The sequence below is a fragment of the Panthera tigris genome, chromosome X (assembly GCF_018350195.1).
Source record: "Panthera tigris isolate Pti1 chromosome X, P.tigris_Pti1_mat1.1, whole genome shotgun sequence".
In the NCBI taxonomy this organism is placed as follows: domain Eukaryota; kingdom Metazoa; phylum Chordata; class Mammalia; order Carnivora; family Felidae; genus Panthera; species Panthera tigris.
Window position 1 is genome coordinate 26,146,862 of NC_056677.1, and position 19,750 is coordinate 26,166,611.

The 19,750-nt window shown below is 42.7% G+C and overlaps 1 protein-coding gene across 3 annotated transcripts in view; it reads right to left on the reverse strand.

Annotated features, from left to right (window-relative positions):
* Positions 1-961: 961 nt before the first annotated feature.
* Positions 962-19,750, reverse strand: part of TAB3 (TGF-beta activated kinase 1 (MAP3K7) binding protein 3) — a 58,609-nt gene continuing 39,820 nt past the window's right edge. For all 3 annotated transcript variants that reach the window (XM_015538742.2, XM_042975283.1, XM_042975284.1), the window contains 3 exons: positions 16,838-16,921; positions 9,530-9,631; positions 962-5,138 (listed from right to left, as the gene is read on the reverse strand). In XM_015538742.2, the coding sequence (XP_015394228.2) occupies positions 4,990-5,138; positions 9,530-9,631; positions 16,838-16,921 (335 nt within the window). In that variant the 3' untranslated portion in view covers positions 962-4,989. The remainder of the gene's footprint in view (positions 5,139-9,529; positions 9,632-16,837; positions 16,922-19,750) is intronic.

The window sequence follows — 19,750 nt, forward strand, 5'->3', positions numbered from 1 at the left end:
AAACTTAAAAAAATAACGTGTATTTACAGACGAATTGCTACGATGCCTGGGATATGATTCAAAATAAGCTGGGGTTAGAGGGATAAGAATACAGATGAAATAAAATTGCTTTTTATAGGGATAATTTTGGAAGCTGGGCAATGAGTAAAATGAAGGATGATTCTACAGTTCTTCGGTATTTGGGTAGGTTTACAAGTTTTCATATATTGAACGCACGTAGTAGAAACTTTTTCAGATATGCTTACTGAAAAGATCAGAATTGATCCGTGCTGATTTCTGTGTAGACGTTGGAAGGTTGACTACAGACTCTAGCACGAGGAGGGTCACGTCCTCTGTGACTGCTGACCTCTGAAAAGCTATCGCTGACCGTTGCACAACATGGGGGCATGGATGTCCTGCACGGTTGTAAATCTTGTGTGTAACTTTGGAGGCTCCCAAAACTTAAACTAATAGTGGATTGTTGACTGGAAACCTTACAGATGGTAAGTCGTTTACTGCATCTTTTGCCTATACATTATATACTACATTGTTAAAGTAAGCTAGACTCAAGGAAACAACAGGAAAATCATAAGGAAGACAGAACACATGGGCAGTACGATGCCGGACGTAGGACACAAACCCACATGTAAGAGGACCTGTGCAGATCAAACCCCTAACGTTCAAGGGTCCACTGTAGCTATGGAATGATAAGTAAGTTTGTTTAATCTGGATCTTGCAAGTAATATATTGAAGTAGAATGCAAAATGTAAGTTCCTAACATGTTCCACTTTATTAAAATAAAGTTGGTTTTTATATACTTCGACCCAATTTCTAAAGTTAACGTACACTTACCCCCAGTCTAACATTACTACAGGTATTAACGGAGGATTCGGAAGAGGAGGTTTTGCAACAGCCTATTTCAGTCGAGTGTGATACCGTATACCGTAAATCATTTCTAACTACACAGAAAAGAAGCAGAATGTAGTGTTTGCTTTTAGTTTATTAATTTATTTTGCAGGAATCTTTGACTTTCCGAATATGTACTGTTTGGAAGTACGATGCATGCATAGCCTTTTAAAATGCCTTTGTACAATTTCACCTCAAAATAATGATTCACAGCATACACGGAAACCTAAAAGAAACATGGTATTTACAAGATTTAATAGGTTCTTGCTGTTTCAATGAAGAAACTGATCAATTCTTTTACAGTAGGGAACCATGGACATTGGGTCTCATTATAAATAAGAATTCAGAATTGTTCAGTCTCAAAGCAACTTTTCATGGCTTTAGAAACTAAAATCGAGTCATCATCCTATTAATCTCTGAATGCCCAAGCCATGCAAAATTCTACTTGTATTAAATATTTGGGGATGCAAATAATAAAGAAAAAAAAGGCAGGTCTAGTGAATGTGAAAACATCATCAGAATTAACTTTCACACTAAGAAAATTCTGTCAATTCTTTCAAAAAGATACAGTAGTGGTGCAACAGACAGTGCCCAATTTATTGATTTTTTTTTTCAATCGTAACATTTCAGTGGTCATGGTTCTTGCTCGACTGATATACCAATATACCCTTTCACTACGAAGGGACATCTTCACATTCCAGGATACATGACTGATGTTTTCCAAGGACAATTTTTTTATGCCTTATATTCTTGCTTTTTTGTTTATACTGTCAAAGACATTACAGTTACCTTTTAAAATGCTATAGAAAACTGAGTTGCCACAGAAAGTTGGATATGAACCCTAGATCATGGGGACAAGACGATGACAAAATTGAAGAAACGATACTTTTTTTAATAATTAAAAAGTACTAAAACTGAGACCAGCTCCTTAAAAATTAAACTGCCTATCACACTTCCCACTTCATTCAGGGAAATAAACAAATGAGCAACACTTTGCCCCCCTCCTTTTCCTCGTCTAAAACTACCTTTCCTACGACGCAGTTCTTCTGTTTAAAACCCCCTGCCTCTTTCCTCTCCCATACAAGGCCATTATCAATGCAAACATTTTACACTGCTTAGGAAGTTTCTGGCTCCTCTATGACCACTTGAAACTCTTAAGACCTACTCCACACGTTAAGGGACAATGTACTTGGAACAAAACGGCACGTGTGCTTTCTAAAAACCCAGTTTACAAAACCATGAAATAGTGTAAAACGTATAGTCAGGTCTATGTGTTACCAGATACATCAAACTAGACACGTTTTAAGAAAAAAGACGTTTCACTAGCAACCAGCCACGCCCCGGCCTACGCGAAGAGCGGCGGGCCTGGGCAGACAGGTGCGGCCCGGTGTCTGCCGTCCTGCTGCCGGCCGACTGGGCACGCGCTTCAGTCCGACCAGGACGGCCTTTCCAAAAGGCACCTTGAAAGTTGACCGAGTCCTCCTTCAAAGTGGTCAGAGGCAAGAAGTCTATAGAGGGGACACAGTTAAAGAGCTCAAACGTGTCCGTGGGAAACAATTTTGCTTCCTTTAAAAACTGAACACAGCCTAACTTGGCCTACGAGACTTGGGCCCAACCAGAAATGAACACATACGGAACTTCTTGAAAAGCCATCTCTGATGCCTCCTACCCCACCGTCTACACCTATCCGAGAGACTGGTTTCTTCTCTTTTTTCCTGGCAGGGGCAAACAACGATCGACTAGATAGATCACCAAAGGACTGGAACCATGCATCTACTGTATGATGACAGCTTATTGACCCGGATGTGTGTTCATGCAATAGTTGTAAAGTCACCTACGTGGTTCTAATACGGCATCCGACTGTTTCCAGACATGCTACTTTCATTCTGAACTGACAGGCGCCCAGTTAACTGCTGCCACTTGAGCGTATCTAAGAATACTGGTAAACCTCGAGCTAGAACACCAAGCAGGATAGAGATTTTCCCCCTAAATTGTTATTTAATACCAAGCGGGGTAGATCGTCACCGAAGAGATAGGAAACCATACAAAGGCAAAGGCATTGGCATATTACAGAAGAGTAGGACTGAGAGACGGCTGCTGGAGACAGACACCAGTGTCACAGAAGCTTTTAAAGAAGGCGATTTTCAGGTCGACGCTTTTAAGCCCATCTGCTTTCTCTCTGTTCTTCTCACAGTCTTGCCACAGTCTAGTGAGGGATGTCTTAGCGGCGTAATCACACAGCCACGCGTACTTGGCGAGACGAGTGGATATTTGGGGAATTTTCCACATACGAGACGTTGGCAAAGCGGTAGGTAGAGGGTGAAACGATGATTTTGAAGGAGAATGGCGATGGGTTATGATGCCTTTGGTTTCATTGTGCATTTAGGGACAGCTGGCGTTTCCAGGTCTGCCCGACACCCCTGGTACCTTACAATACAACGACAGCTTCAAGAGTGTGGGTGCGTGCGCGTGTGCACGCGCGCGTGTACAGGGGGGCACGTGGCATGCGAGGGTGGCTACTCCTAAAATCTGAGCCTCAGGTAACATCCTTCAGGATTCAAAGCCCTACTGATCGTATTGCCGTTCACATTCACCCAAATGATGGGAAGATTCCAAAATCCAATTCTAAGCCAGGAAGGAAAATTCAATGACGGAGACCTTAAAGAAACGTCCTATGAACGGTCTTCCAGTGGTGCACCCCAGGGGGCCACACGGTTTTCTCTCTCTTCAGTTACTCATATCCTAAAGTTTTGGCTTCACAAATAAGGAGTGCTTTAGTATCACCTGAGCTACCCGAACAAACTCATTATTACCTCTGAATACACCCTGTTAAATTTAAACAGCTCTGAGTTGTCAAGTCCTTTGCGCTCACCTCTCTCTAATCTCGTTTCTTCACCAGCCTTCTCCTCCTCCCAAGTAACACAGTAGGCAACCGGATGACATCGGCCAACTGTAATTTCCCTCACGCCGGTTCATGAACATGTGCAAATAAATCTGTACTGAACAGCTAATGGTGATTTTTTTTTTCAGCTACGTTAGGACTGTGGCACAAAACACTGTGCTGTAAACATCGTGAATTCGTCACAAAATTGGAAGGAGGGAAAAAAAAGGCCCTATGGACTGCACACATTTCTTACAGAACCGCAGCTGAGCTCAAGATCTCCAAATGGATTCTGGAATGGATTTACATTTGGCATACATTCACTGTGCTATTGGCAAAGCGCAGTTTTATGAGAAGGTCATTCGTAAAATTGTTCTTGGTAAGGACTTGTTATTTTTAAAGCCAATGGCCTAATAAAAGCATGCAGTAACATAAAAATTGTATCTATCGTGGCATACTTAGGTCTTAGTTACCAGTGTTGATTTAGCTTGATGAATTACTGTACAAGCAACAGGGATCTTCTCCCCTCTGATTGTACTCTGGAACAAAGGGCATGATGTGCCTCATTCCTGACAGTTACGAATCACATTTTGAACTATCGTGTGTGTTTGAAATTACCTCTGAAAAAAGCAGCAATTAAAAATACCCTTATTACTTAGCCCCCGCCCCCCCCCCAAAAAATTGTGGGTGCTTTTTCCTGTTCTTCTCTTTACTAGGAAACACCGGGAAGAAGCATGGGGAACCTGGGTTTTCCAGAGAGCTGTGACCAGGTGAGTCTGCTCTGGGAATTCACAGTTTGTCTAATAAACTGTAACAGGTCACACCATGACTGAAAGTTCTAGTTTATAAAGTAAGGGCTACTCAGCAGTAACTTTAACAATTGGGATTCCACAGAAGAGCGCTTGCCCTCTCTGTGTACATTCTTTCAGGAGTGAATCCTTTCCCGGTTTCAAGTATCCCTTTCTATCTCACTCTGCAACGAGTTGAGAAAGGAAAAAAAAAAAAAAGAAAAAAGAAAAAAAAAAAACCCACCAAAAAAAACCCCACCAAAGAGAACTCCCCATTTTTCCTTTAGTGAGCACAACCAGCTCCAGGGTCCTTCCTCCTCCCCCCGTGGAATCTGCCAGGGAAAGGCTGGGCAGATGAACAGCTTCCCAAGGTTTTCTTTTCTTCGAGTGGGGGCTCCAAGTTTCACTCTCGAACTGACGCGGACCCATCGGAGTTCAAGTGTACCGCGGCATCTCGCACTGCTCACAGCGGTTGAGGGCGGGGTGGTTCAGGAAGGTGCAGCTGTCGCAATTCCACGGAGCCCCTTCGTAGTCCTCGTCTCGGGGCTGTGTCCGAGGACTCTGCTTGGAGCCGGATAGATGCTCTGAGGGAAGTTAGGATGGAGAGAGAGAACAGACTGAACATTGCCAGGTATAATCCAAGCGGAAACACTACGAGAAAACAAGGGGGGCGGGGCGCAGTTTGCTACTTGACCTCCTGTGAAAGCCAGCTGGGACACAGAGCAACTCGACACAGGCAGCTCAGTGGGTTTATGAGACAAATTCTACTTTGTTCAAAATAATGGACTTTTTTCAGAAGAAGATAAACAGAAGCCAAGTACATATGACCTTCCTCATTCATGATCCTAACAGCAGTTATGCTATGTTGTAGCCAAATGAACCAAACGAGAAATCTCACAGAACATGGGAGATTCTTACCATCTCCTTCGGTTTGCCCTGACATCCCCCAGTACTAGCCAAACTGTCATCAACCTCTGCTAGGCTGGCCTCCTCCCATGAGACCTTCAGCCTCACAGTATGCATGCAGAGTTTTAATCAGAATGGTAAAAAGAGAGACTCCACAGGTTTTCAGAAAAGCTAAACTCATTCAAAATAAGATTATTTTTGATCCTTAGCTTCTTTCCTACCTCTTTGGCATTATAATTTCCTTCAGATATAGTTTTTCAAAATGGATATATCTGAGGGTGCCTGGGTGGCTCGGTCAGTTAAGCGTGAGACTCTTATTTCGGCTCAGGTCATGAGCTCACGATTCTTGAGTTCAAGTGCCCCCCCCCCCCCCACTGGGCTCTGTGCTGACAGTGTAGAGCCTGCTTGGGATTCTCTCTCTCTCTCTCTCTCTCTCTCTCTCTCTCTCCCTCCCTCTCCCTCTCCCCCCCCCTTTTCTCTCTGCCCCTCTCCCATTGGTGCGAGTGCTTGCTTTCTCAAAAAAAAAAAGGGGGGGGGCAGTCTATCTGGCCATATAAAATGCTGGCAACCCTTGGCTGGTCCTCAGGATTTTCTTTATAAACACTTGAAACTTAGATTCCTCTTAGGGCCTCACTCCCTCTGGCCTTGTGTTCAAAACGGCTTTTGTCTTCTACAGTTACTTTGGAAATTCTGCTTTTTGAGGAACATCCCTACTGAACGTGGTATCTGGGACCAGGAGGCTAGAGCCCTCTGGACGGAACTGACCCTGGAATCCGGAGCAACTCAGGAGGCTGGGAAAAATCTACCTGTAAAACAGTCCAAATCCTCACTGTGAACTGGAAAGGAGGTGAAGATCTAAAGTCAGCGGCCTTCCTAAGCAGGTAACAAACTAAGATGAAAGGCTTTCATCAGCCACCATTTGGGGTTAAGTGTATATTCTTTTGGAAATTAATGACCTGACTTGGTGTCAGCAATGTGCCTTTCCTGACAAATGGCTGCAGCGAACATTCGTTCCCCAACAGGTAGAGAGAACTGGGTTTCAGACCCGAACTTTCCAATGGTCACAGTAGGGCTCAGGTTCACCCAAGGAGCTGTGAGCTTGACAAGAGAACAGAAAACCACTGGGTTCGTCAACCTACTTGGGGCTTCTCTTGTTTTATACTATAGGAAAAGAAAAAATAACTTTCCCTTTATCTTTCTGAGTTCTTGACGGAGACCCCTCCACCCCAGGTAAAAAAAGACAAGCGAAAAAACAAAGTTCATCAACATGTGTACCTCACATATCAGGGCAGAGGCCTAGGAAAACTAACTCCCCAAAGGGGGCCAAGCGGCCGTTTAAATATCATCTTGAGCTTAAGACCAAGCAAAATGGTAGAGGGAGGGCAGGGGAAGCCTGTTAGAGGAGGTTATCTGACAAGCACGGGAAACAGGGGTCTATTCCCTAGGCGTAAGTCCCGTCCTTTCTCCACTGATAACCATTCTTTTGATTCAGTCATAAGGCTCTCTCTGGTACAGACAAGGAGACTCCTCTAAGCGGAGACTGCCTTTATAAAGGTCACCCTCACGCACGTGTGGAATTTGAGAAAAAACAGATGAACAAAGGGGAAGAAAAAGAAAAATAAGATAAAAACAGAGAGGAGGCCAATGGTTAAGAGACTCTTAAATCCAGAGAACAAGCTGAGGGTTGCGGGGGGGCGGGGCGGTGTAAATGGGTGAAGGGCACTAAGGAGGGCACTCTTCGAGACGAGCAATGGGTGCTGTATGTAAGAGATGAAACACTAGGCTCTACCGAAGCCAAAACTACACTGTACGTTAACTAACCTGAGAACGAATCAGTGAATAGAATGAATGAACGAACGAACGCGTGAGGGGGAGTGGTAAGTGTACATGTAACTGTTCCTGACAAAAGGGTAACTTCTATTCTGTTGTCACAGCTTCTCCTGCCTTTGCAGTTTCTTACAATAAATCTTGACGGCAAAAATGGCCTATTTTATGGTGCCGTTTTCTCCCCTTCAGGACCACCATGACTGAATTTGGAATAAATCACTCTCAACGGACTTACCAAAATAATTAAAAGGCACCTAATTTAGAAGTACAATTGGTAAGACACTGTGCATTTCATCCCAAGGAGGTACTGCTGAAATAGAAGCATCTAAAACCCAAAAGACATTTGAGACGTCTGTTTTCATTTGATTTACACTTGTGAAATCTTTTCTTTCTATGGCCTGTGTAAGAAGCAAAATCTTTCAAGCCTCCTAGAAAATAAAAACTTAAAAAGAGAACTGAAGTAAATAGGCTTTTCCTTTAAGACTAATTCTTTTTAGGGGTGCCTGGCTGGCTCTGTCAGAAGAGCATGTGACTCTTGATCTCGGGCTCCTGAGTTCAAGCCCCACATTGCACGTAGAGATTAACCCATTTAGAAGTAAGCAGTTTTTTTTTTTAAAGTTTAATTTAAAGAGGCCAAACTTCCATACAAATAACCATCTGCACAAATCACACAAATCGAAAGTTAAATCAATAATGTTTATAATATACTCATTAGAATATAGAAAACAAATTGCCTAAAAGGATGCCAGTAAAAACTTCAAAATTGGTAAATAACTTCTACCCAAAGAGAAAAACTCATTTTTCCCTAATGGGAAATATGCCAATGGTAAAAGAGGATTTTTTTTTTTTTTAACTAAAATAAAGTACAAGGTAGTTTCATGTTAGGTTGGTTCTTAGGCTGGGATTTTTTCCCCTACTTCTGTAATAGTCAAGTAAAATACTTGTATAAACTCATATATATACAATACTTTTAGAACCCTTATTTTAACTGAATCCCAAGGTAAAATTCAAGAAGCAGGAGAAAACTGCAGTGAGGGGTTATAAAAAAGTAATTAAAAAAAGCTTCTTTAAATGTTTATTTATGAGAGCGCGAGAGCACATGCATGTGAGCAACTGGGGGAGGGGCAGAGGATCCAAAGCAAGCTCCACACTGACAGCAGAAAGCCCCATAAGGGACTCTAACTCCAAAACTGTGGCATCATGACCTGAGACAAAGTCAGACACTTAACCGACAGAGCCACTCAAGGGGCCCTCAAAAAGTTATTAAAAAAAATTTTTTTTAACCTTTATTTTTGAGAGAGAGACAGAATGAGAGGTGGGAAGGGGCAGAGACAGAGAGGGAGACCCAGAATCCGAAGCAGGCTCCAGGCTCCGAGCGGTCAGCACAGAGCCAGGCGTGGGGCTCGAACTCACGAATTGCGACATCAGGACCCGAGCCGAAGTCAGATGCTTAGCCAACTGTGAGCCACGCAGCAGCCCCGAGAAGTTATTTTTTTAATTAATTACTTGGCCTTGCTTCGTAGATGCTATTCAAGCAATCCATCCAATATGGTGGACTACTAGCCACTTAAAAAGCGGCCACGTAGATGTGCTCTTACTGCCAAACGGACACCAGACTGCAGCACCTGGGTGGCTCAGTCGGTTAAGCATCCCACTCTGGATTTTGGCTCAGGTCACGAAGTCACAGTCTGTAAGTTCAAGCCCCGTGACGGGCTCAGGCTCCAAGCTCCGCAATGACGGTGTGGAGACCTGCTTGGGATCCTCTCTCTCTGCCCCTCCCCCACTCATGCACGCTCTCAAAATCAAGAAAAAAAAAAAAACAAAAAAAACCCCACCAGATTACAAAGACTGTTTGAAATAACATGAAATATTTCATTAATTTATGTGGACTTGCTACTGAAATATTATGTTGTACATACTAAATAATCTAATTTCACTTTTTAACGTAGGAAATTTAATATATCTAGCTTGTGTTGTATTTTTATTGGGCAGCGCAGCCTTAGAAACTCATCAGAGAAGATGAGTTTTAATTTTTTTATTCAGAATCCCTACATGCAATGTGGGGGTCACGCTACCAACCCTGAGGTCAAGAGTCACGTGCTCCATGGCCTGAGCCAGCCAGGCACTCGGAGAGAATAATTTTCTAAAAGGAAAAAAAAAGGCCTTTCCTTGTGGTAACTCTACGTGGGTGAACACGTGTGTTTGGACGTTGTGCACAAACTCCGGACACACAGGTACAAACCATCTGCAGCTGCTGCCTGGGTGTCATGGACGTCTGCCTGTACTTTGGAGGTCACGCTAATTCTCCGGGCTTTCCTCTCAATTGTGCAAGGGTCTGATGAGTCTGCATGAAAAGAAGCAAAGCCAGTAGGAAAGGGATTAAAGCCGTTCATGAGAAGAGTGGACAGGCTCCCAAGGATCTGTCATGGGACATGCACACCTGAATAGTTTACCCTATTACTTCACGGCAGCGTCCGCGCTCAGGTCAGGTGCGTGCCCGGTTTCATACTGCTTCGACAACCTATGTAGAACCGTGGCTCTTTCGAGCTTTTCCAGCCTCTACAATTACTTGGAGTCAATGTCTCATTTCACCACTTTGCCCTTTCCTGGTGTAAACTCGGTGAGGGTAATTAAAGGTCAACGTGAAGGCAAAATTTGGGGGGTGATACTTGAGCCGATAGCCTGATTAAGCAACAGTTCTTAGAAAATCATGGGTTGAAAGCACATGATCTGTAAGGCTAGCCGAAGAATCCATTACAGTAATAACAGTAAGCTACAGTACTTCATAATTAATGAGTAAGCAGAGCAGTGATTGAAAAATCAGCACCAACTGAGAGCAGTATGGACTGCAGGCATCCCTTGCTAGAACACTGTTTCTGTGAATGCACACCTTATTCGTAAGCAGTCCTTTGTGTTATCTGCCCTTAGAAACCAAAGAAGGATCTCGGCACTTTCTGATTCGTTCTGAGCCCACAGGCAATCCCCTAGTATGATCCACCTTTGGAGATTACTGCCCCTGAATCCTCAGCCTGGTGCCTAGGTATTTACTCCACTATCAGCGTAAACAAAAGCAGACTAAATGGTCTCCTTAGGCTCCAAAGAATACTATAAACTTCTATTTCTTAAGCTTCTAAAGCACTTTTGTAGTGTCATATGCTTACTACTCTCATAGACCCTTAGGACAGCCATGTAAAATACATAAACTAATGAGGATTTGGACTGATTGCCTCTCCGGTGCACAGACTAGACCTGAACAAGGTCAGGTGGCCGTAATAAGCAGGACCAGGGCTCAAATCATGGGATGACAAGGTCAGTGCTCTCACTGCTGTGTTACCAATGAAAGGTTGGGGAGGACTTTCTAAGGCAGCTGAGAAGCTTACATGTACATGGAATTGCTTCACTACAAAGTTCAGTCCAAAAAGGGTTCTTGGGTCACCTTTTTCCTTAGGTTTCTTTTTCTTCCTTCCCTTCCCGCCCCCCCCCCCCCCCCCCGCTCTTCGCCCCCCGAGAGAGACAGACTGTGACCAGGGCAGGGGCAGAGAGAGGGAGACAAAGAATCCAAAGGCAGGCTCCAGGCCGCGAGCTGTCAGCACAGAGCCCGATGCTGGGCTCGAAGCCACGAACAGCCAACTCATGACCTGAGCAGAAGTCGGATGCTTAACAGACTGAGACACCCAGGCGCCCCTCATTCTCTTTTTATTATCATACTTACTATTCAGATAAACATCCGTATTCCACTTGGATTTATCCATGTAATAATGCCAAGACATTTATTTTAGCCAATAAACCAATTCTGTCAGTTATTTCTATTTTATCTTAAGTGGCACTGCAAGAAAATCTACCTTAAAGTACATAAATGTTTTTGAGAAGAGGCCAATTTAGTTTTTGAAATGTGAATGCTTAGAAGACAACGCACCTGACTTCATAGAGAAAACCAAACAGCTTTTGATTTCAGCTTCGGTCATGATCTCATGGTTCCTGAGATGGAGCCCTGAATCAGGCTCTGTGCCATCCATCACATTTCATTACAACTGTCTCCTCTGCCTCTCCCCCATGTGTGCGTGTGTGTGCTCTCTCTCTCTCAAAATAAACACACCTTTCACCTTTTGTTTTTTTTTAGTAAGTTTAAAAACTACAAGGTAGGGTACATAACAGGACACTATTAGACTAGTACCATTTTATGTTCTCACCAACAGTATATCTAATGAAAGCTCAATCGGATTTCTCGAGTAGAAATTCATTTCTAGTGAGGATGTTAGTTTTCTAGTCTACTTTGTATTAAAACTGTATGTAGGGGCGCCTGGATTTAAGCGTCCGACTTCGGCTCGGGTCATGATCTCACGGTCCGTGAGTTCGAGCCCCGCGTCGGGCTCTGCTGACAGCTCAGAGTCTGGAGCCTGCTTTGGATTCTGTGTCTCCCTCTCTCTCTCTGCCCCTCCCCTATTCGCACTCTGTCCCTCTCTGTCTCAAAAATAAATAAAGGTTAACAAAAAAAACCAACGTATGTAGACTAGGATAAGCCACTTGGGGTAAGCGTAAATGATCCATATACCTACTGACTACTGGATACATACTTTACAAGTTGACTGCAGTTGGAATTTAATTACAGCTCACTGTGAGGACTACTCAAAGCTGCAAGGACTACAGCCGCCTTACTAAAGGTACTTAGAGTCACATGAAGCTGGATAGTATGGCATCCTAACGATATTCCTAACTGAGTAGTCCAGCAAAACAGGAGCTTCCCACCTCAAGTATATGCTGTTGGTCTCCAAGGCAGAGGCACAATGACCTGTCTGCAACACCGATATGACCACTGCTAGAACACTCTTCGGGCCCCTGGCAGCTGACCTACCACGTGACGTCAGGACATTTTCCTCATTTCTTTGTGAGTGTTTAAGGTAAAACTTAGATAGTGAAATACACATACCGTAAGCGTGCCATCTGAGTACTTTTGAAAATTGCATATACACTTCAATAATCCAAATCCCTATCCAGACATTACCATTAGCCCATAAAATCCTCCCATGCCTTTTCCCAGGTAATCCCCAACCTCCACTCCCAGAGACCAAAGCTGTTCTGGTTTTTAATAGAAACTAATTTAGTGTATGAATTGCAGCATGTCAACAGAATCATCCAGTATGTATTCTTTTGGATTTGCTTTCTTTCTTTCAGCATTATGTTGCTTAGGTTCCGGCACGTCGTGTGTGAAAAGAGTTGATTTGTGTTGCTGACTAGTATTCCCTCATGCGAATATAGCAGTCGGTTTCCAGTCACCTGCTGAGGGCCACTTGGGCCGTTCCCAGTGTTTGCTTAATTTGAACACATTCGCTATGAATCTTCTACTACAAGCCACTTTGTGGACATGGTTTTAAATTCCGTTGGATAAATTTTTAGAAGTAGAGTTGATGGGCTACAGGGCAGGTGCATCAAGGTGTGGTTTTACAAGAAATGGTCACACCATCTTTAACTTTTACCAGAAATGTAAGAATTCTGATTGCTCTACATTCTAATGTTTTAGACCTCGTTCTTTGAATCTAAGGATTTGAATTTGCATTTTCTTAATGTCTATTCAAGTTGAGCATTTTCATGTGTTTATTAGGCCATTTATATATGTTTGTGAAGCGTTGACTCAAATGTTTTGATCTTCGTAAAACTGGATTGCCTTTTAAGGTTTTTTTTCCAACATTTTTTTTTTTAATTTTTTTTTTTCAACGTTTTTTTATTTATTTTTGGGACAGAGAGAGACAGAGCATGAACGGGGGAGGGGCAGAGAGAGAGGGAGACACAGAATCGGAAACAGGCTCCAGGCTCTGAGCCATCAGCCCAGAGCCTGACGCGGGGCTCGAACTCACAGACCGCGAGATCGTGACCTGGCTGAAGTCGGACGCTTAACCGACTGCACCACCCAGGCGCCCCCCAACATTTATTTTTGAGAGAGAGTATGTGCGCGTGTGCCTGAGCACGTAGGGGAGGAGCAGAGAGACCGAGGATCCCAAGCAGGCTCTATGCTGACAGCAGAGAGCCGGATGCAGGGCGTGAACTCACAAACTGTGAGATCATGACCTGAGCCAAAATCAGACGCTTAAGCAACTGAGCCACCCAGATAGATGCCCATGGCTTGTCTTGTTATTACTGTGCTAGAGGTTCTCGATACATTCTAGATACCACTTTTTGTTTTAACCAGGTATGTTTTCAATATTTCCTCCCAGTCCATGGCTTGCCTTTTCACTTTCTTCACAGTGCGTCTTGACGAGCAGAAATGGTCAACTTCAACGAAGGCCAGTGTACCAAGTATTCTTGCTGTGTTGCTCAAAATTCTTAGCTAAACCCAAGTTGCAAGTATATGTTAGGTTTTGTTCTGGAATCTCTGTAATTTAGCACTGACACTTAAGTATGTATGACCCATCTTAGATTTCTGTGTATAGTGAGAGGTAAGGATCAAAACTGGGTTATTTTTCCATATGGTTAACCAGGTTCTTGAATTAGTTGCTGGAAAGACTTGGCTTTCTCCCTTCACTGCTTTGGTGCTTTTGTCAAAATCTGGCAGTGTAAGTGAGGGTCTCTATCTGGGCTCTCCATTATTCTCTATCTACTTTTTATCCCTATGCCATTAACATACTACGATGACTGTAGCTTTATATTAAGTCCTGAAATGAGTTAGGGCTAAGACTTCCAATTGCATTCTTTTTAGAGATTGTTTTGAGTATTCTATGTCTTAGGCAATAAGGTATGAATTGCAGAATCAGTTTGTTACTTTTGCCCAGTGCAGTTAAAATGGGTATAAGTACAAATCACTAGGGGAAGAATAAGTTTCCCACTTGTGATTTAACTGCAAACACGGTGTATTACCCTAATTTCTTCTGGCAATGTTTTGTAGTTTTCAACATCTATCACTGGTGTTGAATTTATTTCTCATTTTTCACTTGTTTGCTGGTACATAAAAATAGGGTTCTTGTAGATTCACCTTCCATCCCAAGACCTTGTTAAAGGCACTTATTAGTTCTAATAGTTGTGTTTTAGTCTCCTTATAGCTGGAATAGGGGCTGACTTTTGTCAGATGCTTTTCCTATATCTAGTAAAAGGAGCATGAACTTTTTCTCCTTTACTGATAGCACATTCCTGAGCTAAAAGAAACTTGGTCATGATCCATTATCCTTTCTATATATTGTGAAAATTACGAAATTTTTTTTTTTTTTTTGCTTTAAATTCTGGACGGGTATTGATGTGTAATTCTGGTTTTTTTCTAGGGGTGTGGGGGGTGGTGAGTAGATAATACCTTGATCAGGTTTTGGAATCAAGGCTCTGCTGATGACACCCAAAACAAACAAAAAACTGAGAAGCTATCTTTCCTCATCTATTTTCTCAAAAAATTTGCATAAGGTTGGTAGTATCTTTTCAAGTACCAATGAAACCATCTGGGTATAGAGTTAATGGATTCAAATTCTTTAATAGACAGCTATTACTATGTCCTGCATCATCTTGTTGTCAGTTTTGGTAGATGTGTCCATTTCATATAAAGTGCTGAGTTTACTGGCACAAAGATGTTGATCACATTCCCTTATTATGTTAATGGAGAGCCATTATTTCTCTTACTATTTTGATACTTTCTATATTTACCTTTCAATCTCCTTGACTTTATTCTTTCCTAAAGGTGGAATTTTAGGTAACTGATCATTAATCTTCATGGCTTGAGTGTGTCTTCACAAATTTCCTTCTAAACACTGCTCAAAGAATTTGGCCTTCCCTGGCATGCATGGGTGGCTCAGTGGGTTAAGCATCCGATTTTGGCTTAGGTCATGATCTCAGTTTGTGGTTTGAGCCCCACATCTGGATCTGTGCTGACAGCGCAGAGCCTGCTTTGTCTCCCTCTGCCCCTCGTCTGTCTCTTTCTTAAAAATAAATTCACATGAAAAAGTAAATTAAGGAAGGTAGGGGCGCCTGGGTGGCTCAGTCGGTTGAGCATCCAACTTCGGCTCCGCTCATGATATCACGGTTTATGAGTTCCAGCCGTGCGTCAGGCTCTGTGCTGACAGCTGGGAGCCTGCTCCCGATTCTGTGTCCGCCCACCCCGGCTTGTGCTCTCTTTCAAAAATGAATCAACATACATACATACATACATACATACATACATACATACATAATTAAGGAAGGCCAACTTCTTCTTGTTAAAGAGAGGTAGAGCTTTAATGCCCAGCTCCCGGGAGATAGCCACTAAAATCTTGGAATTTCCCCAAGCGATAAGGAGTGTCTCTGTTCTTTACGGTGGGCCCTTCAGACCATACCGGAGAGTTCATGCTAATGAGATGGCTCGTGGTGGACACACTGCTCACCAACCTGGTCGCTATTTCCAGATGAACAACTTGTCAATGCATTCTGTTACATAGGGTGATTCTTTGGTAACAGCCCTTGAATCAATTAACTGAAGTCTGTTGGATTACCAATAGGTAAGACTTCTTTAGTAGATACTCAGGCAACACCGAGTTTAAAGAGACCCATATATATCATTGATGACTTTATCCATTTAGATTAAAAATGTAACTCAGTGACTTTCAACTTGAAACTGTATAGAATGTTGTCACAGTGCCAAACCTGATACTTGGTAGTCATCCACTACATACATACATGGAAAGCTATTCAACTAAAATCAAGGTAACGTTATTTAGCACAGAATTTATCCATTACCTCCTGAGTAGGGAGTCTAACAAGATTTGTAAATATTCTACTGGTCATTTTAAAAAAAGGCATTCTCAGGGTGCCTGGGGGGCTCAGTCAGTTGAGCGACAGATTCTGGGCCAGGTCACGACCTCACAGTTTGTGGGTTCAAGCCCCCAGGTCGGGCTCTGCACTAACAGCACAGAGCCTGCTTCGGACTCGCTATCTCCCTCTCTCAAAAGTAAATATGGAAAAAAAAATTAGGGGCGCCTGCTTGGCTCAGTAGCTTAAGCATCTGACTTCAGCTGAGGTCATGGTCTTGTGATCTGTGGCCTCAAGCCTGTCCGTGTGGAGTGTGCTTCAGCTCCTCTTTCTGCCCCTTCCTCACTCGAGCTCTCTCAGAAAAGAAACATTAAAAAATAAATAAATAAAACACCTCATCCCTAATTATTATCTTCACCTGTTGGGCACAGAAGGCTTCCTCTGTGAGCTGCTAACTTAAGAGGCTTAGATCTACAACTCAAACTTTGCATTCTCAGGTAAGACCTTTCAAGTTCTCATTATTTTAGAAGGAGGATTACAGTTAGGATCTAAACTAGGATCCTAGAGTTTAGGATTACAGTTATGACAGAGGTAAGTAATTTTACAATGTTAGCTATATAATATATTGTTTCACTTAAAAAAATTAAATTGATATCCCACTTAATCACCTTTGACAACAATTCCAGGAGTCACTAATTTGTAGTGCCTTTGAGAAATTAAAATATGGGGGACACGTGGCACAGGAGTATCACTATGGTAACTTTTTTTGTGCTGAAAAGTTAATCTCGCTAACGGAAATTTCTTCAGCTAAACATTCTGATACTTATTTCTCTGTTTGTGGCATTTCCCTACTCACCTTTTTTAGATGGCTTGGGTGGTACAACTGGGCCAGGTTCTATGTTGTCATAAAAATTATTCATGGCTTTTGGATCAAAGTTTCCTATAAAGAAAATAAAATCACCATATGCATTTAGGGCTCTTGTTCCTATTTGGCTTTTTTGTTAAAGAATATATAGAAATAAAATATGTAAGAAGGGAAACTTTTCCAGGGTTCAAAACTCCTATCCTCTTTCCACTGAAAGTGTTTTCCTGATCACTGTGAGAAAAGACCCAAGCAAACTACCCCATCAGTGTTGATCAACAAACCATCACCTGAAGGGATATTTTTCTAACTGCAAAGCTACTCTCTTGCAGGAGGATTATGTATGTGACACACGTAGGGGAGGTAAATGAGGAAAAAGGACGGCTGAACTATTTGGCGTTACTTTGGATTTTAAGGAACAAACCGTGAGAAAGAAGGTATCTTTCATGCCATTCATGGTTTACCTTAACAAGTTACCCATGATAAAGTAAACTGTGGAAGAAGTGAAACAGAAATTGACAAAGAGGAATCAAGTTACCGTAGCAGCGGCTCACAGTTTTCTTATCTTGAAGAAAAGGAGAATAGTGAATGGTGCCTACAGATTTATCCAAGATGATAAGGTGCCAATTTCAGAGTAATAAAGACGACAATCCCTGAGAATTTTGTCTTGCTACAAAATTTTCAACTCTCTCAGGATGTTCACTCCCTGGCCTAGTGTCTATTTCAGCCCCACCTCCTGCCATGAGTCCTCCAAGGTGGGTTGTGATCCACTGTCAGTTTTGGGTCCCGCTTCGACTTCTGCAAACCTATCACCGTAATCTGCTTGTTCTGCGCAATTCCAATGAAGGTTCAAAACTACTCCTGCTTATTAGCTACAGAGAATGCTGTAGGGTACTGACAATTCAAATATATTGGATGTCTTGATGTCTAGACATTATTTTGCCCCCACGAAAGTTTTCCAACATGAAATAATTATTTGCATCGAGGTTCAAGCTCTTCATTTCAGCGTAAAGTTTTTCCGGAGTATGGAAGAGTAGCATTCAGTAGAAAATGGATCTATTTGGACCCCTTATGAAAGGGGATTCAGAAACACTTCTGCACCAAAAAGAGCTGTGTGTGGCCCAATGGAGACCAAAAACCCAGCTCTTTGCTTCTAAAACCTTAATAGTGCTTTCCCTTGCAGGTTTTATCACAAATGCGTTTTTGCATTTGGAAGACAAATGAAAGCCACAATGCTCTAAGATGCTGCCTATGTATTTCCTCAATTAAGTTACAGCTGATGTTTTAATTTCTAGGTCTCATAAGGCTTACTACAAATGTCCCAACCAACTGTTTGAGTGTTCCTTGTTTTGCTTCAAAAAAACACCCAAGCAAAAAAAATGGACGTAGTCTTTCCAAACAGTGACAATACTTAGTATCCACCCCCCACACCACGCACAGCAATTCTTCCAGTGCTTAAAGCAAGGAGTCTCTAGGATTACCTTTGGGGGAAAAGTGAAGGGCAGGGGACCAGACTGTGCACCTTTCACACTCAAATTTGCTTCTATTCAGACTGTTCCCTATCTTTTACATCTTGCCTAAACACGGCAACAGGGTAGGTTATTATAATACTCTTAAAATAGGGTAGAAGCTCTCTTAGCTGCCATAATTAAGAAAAGTAAGTGGTGGTAAAAGGGGAGGGGCCGACTGAATCAGACGTCGTAAGAAAAATGACTTGTCACCTTCAATGTCGGCACAAGACTCTAATGTGTGTTGACTAAAAAGTTTGCTATGGTCCTTCTTACGTAAACTGTACACCTCTAAGGTCCCCCAGGGGAATGGGCCAACTCTTTCTCGTGTGAGGTCCGGGGAATAAACGTGTCAGGCTTTGCGGACCTGTGACAGTCTGGAGGCAGCCCTCAACCGTGCTGCAGAAGCACAAAAGCAGCCCCAGACACCATGTCCACAACGGAGTGTGACCGTGTGCCACCAGAACAACCAAAAGAGGCGGCAGGCTACCGCGCTGAACGCTGAACCGACAATTTTGTCTTATTTTGAGTAACGGAAGAGAATCCTCTGAGGTTTTTATGACTTATCCCCTTAACCCTGGGCAGTTTTCACCCGTAACTACCTCGCAGCCCTCCTCCTGCCTTTTTTCTTTTTTTAGTGATCTGCCTTTGGTTTTTTTATAGGAAGAGCAGATCCTCCCGCGTTCATGTGAGCTCAAGAAAGAATAGAGAAATACTGGAAACGGCATATACAGGCGAGGGAAAGGGCACGACTAACTCCCGCGGAGCAGACCGTTCAACTGCCACAAGCAACAGGACAGGCACAGGCCGGTGTGTGGCCTCCCGCTCAGGAGTGCGCAGCGGCTGCGGACTCGGAGCAGGTATCTCGTGGGGGGAATGAACACCTCCGGCCCGGGGAGCTGGGTACACGAGAGTCAGTTAAGAGAGCTTCTACCGTAATACAATTCTATGAAAGAGCCAAACAAGAAAAGAACCTCAAAATCCAGAAGGTATAAAATATAGCTGGATGTTTGCATGTGATGGATACACAAAAAGGACATGGAATTTCTTTTAAAACTGAGGAATCAGATAGTCGGATACGTGATTCCCGATGTTTACAGATACTTTCGGTGAGTAACACATCAATCTAGTAAGTTTTATAATTAAGACCCATCAATATAAAATATTCACAGTAAAGGACTAAAACAGGAGAAATGCAGAGTAACAACACGGAACAGTCTAAACGATAAAGAACTTAAAGAACTAATGAAACTGCCCAAGTATAACTATCTTGCATCCCCCAAATGTATGGCCATGGAGCAGAGGGATCTCTTTAGCAGGATTATAATGGATAAAAACTCTCTCTTAAATCTGTAAAACCAAAATGATGGCTATTTAAGCAGCTTAACACACCACACTA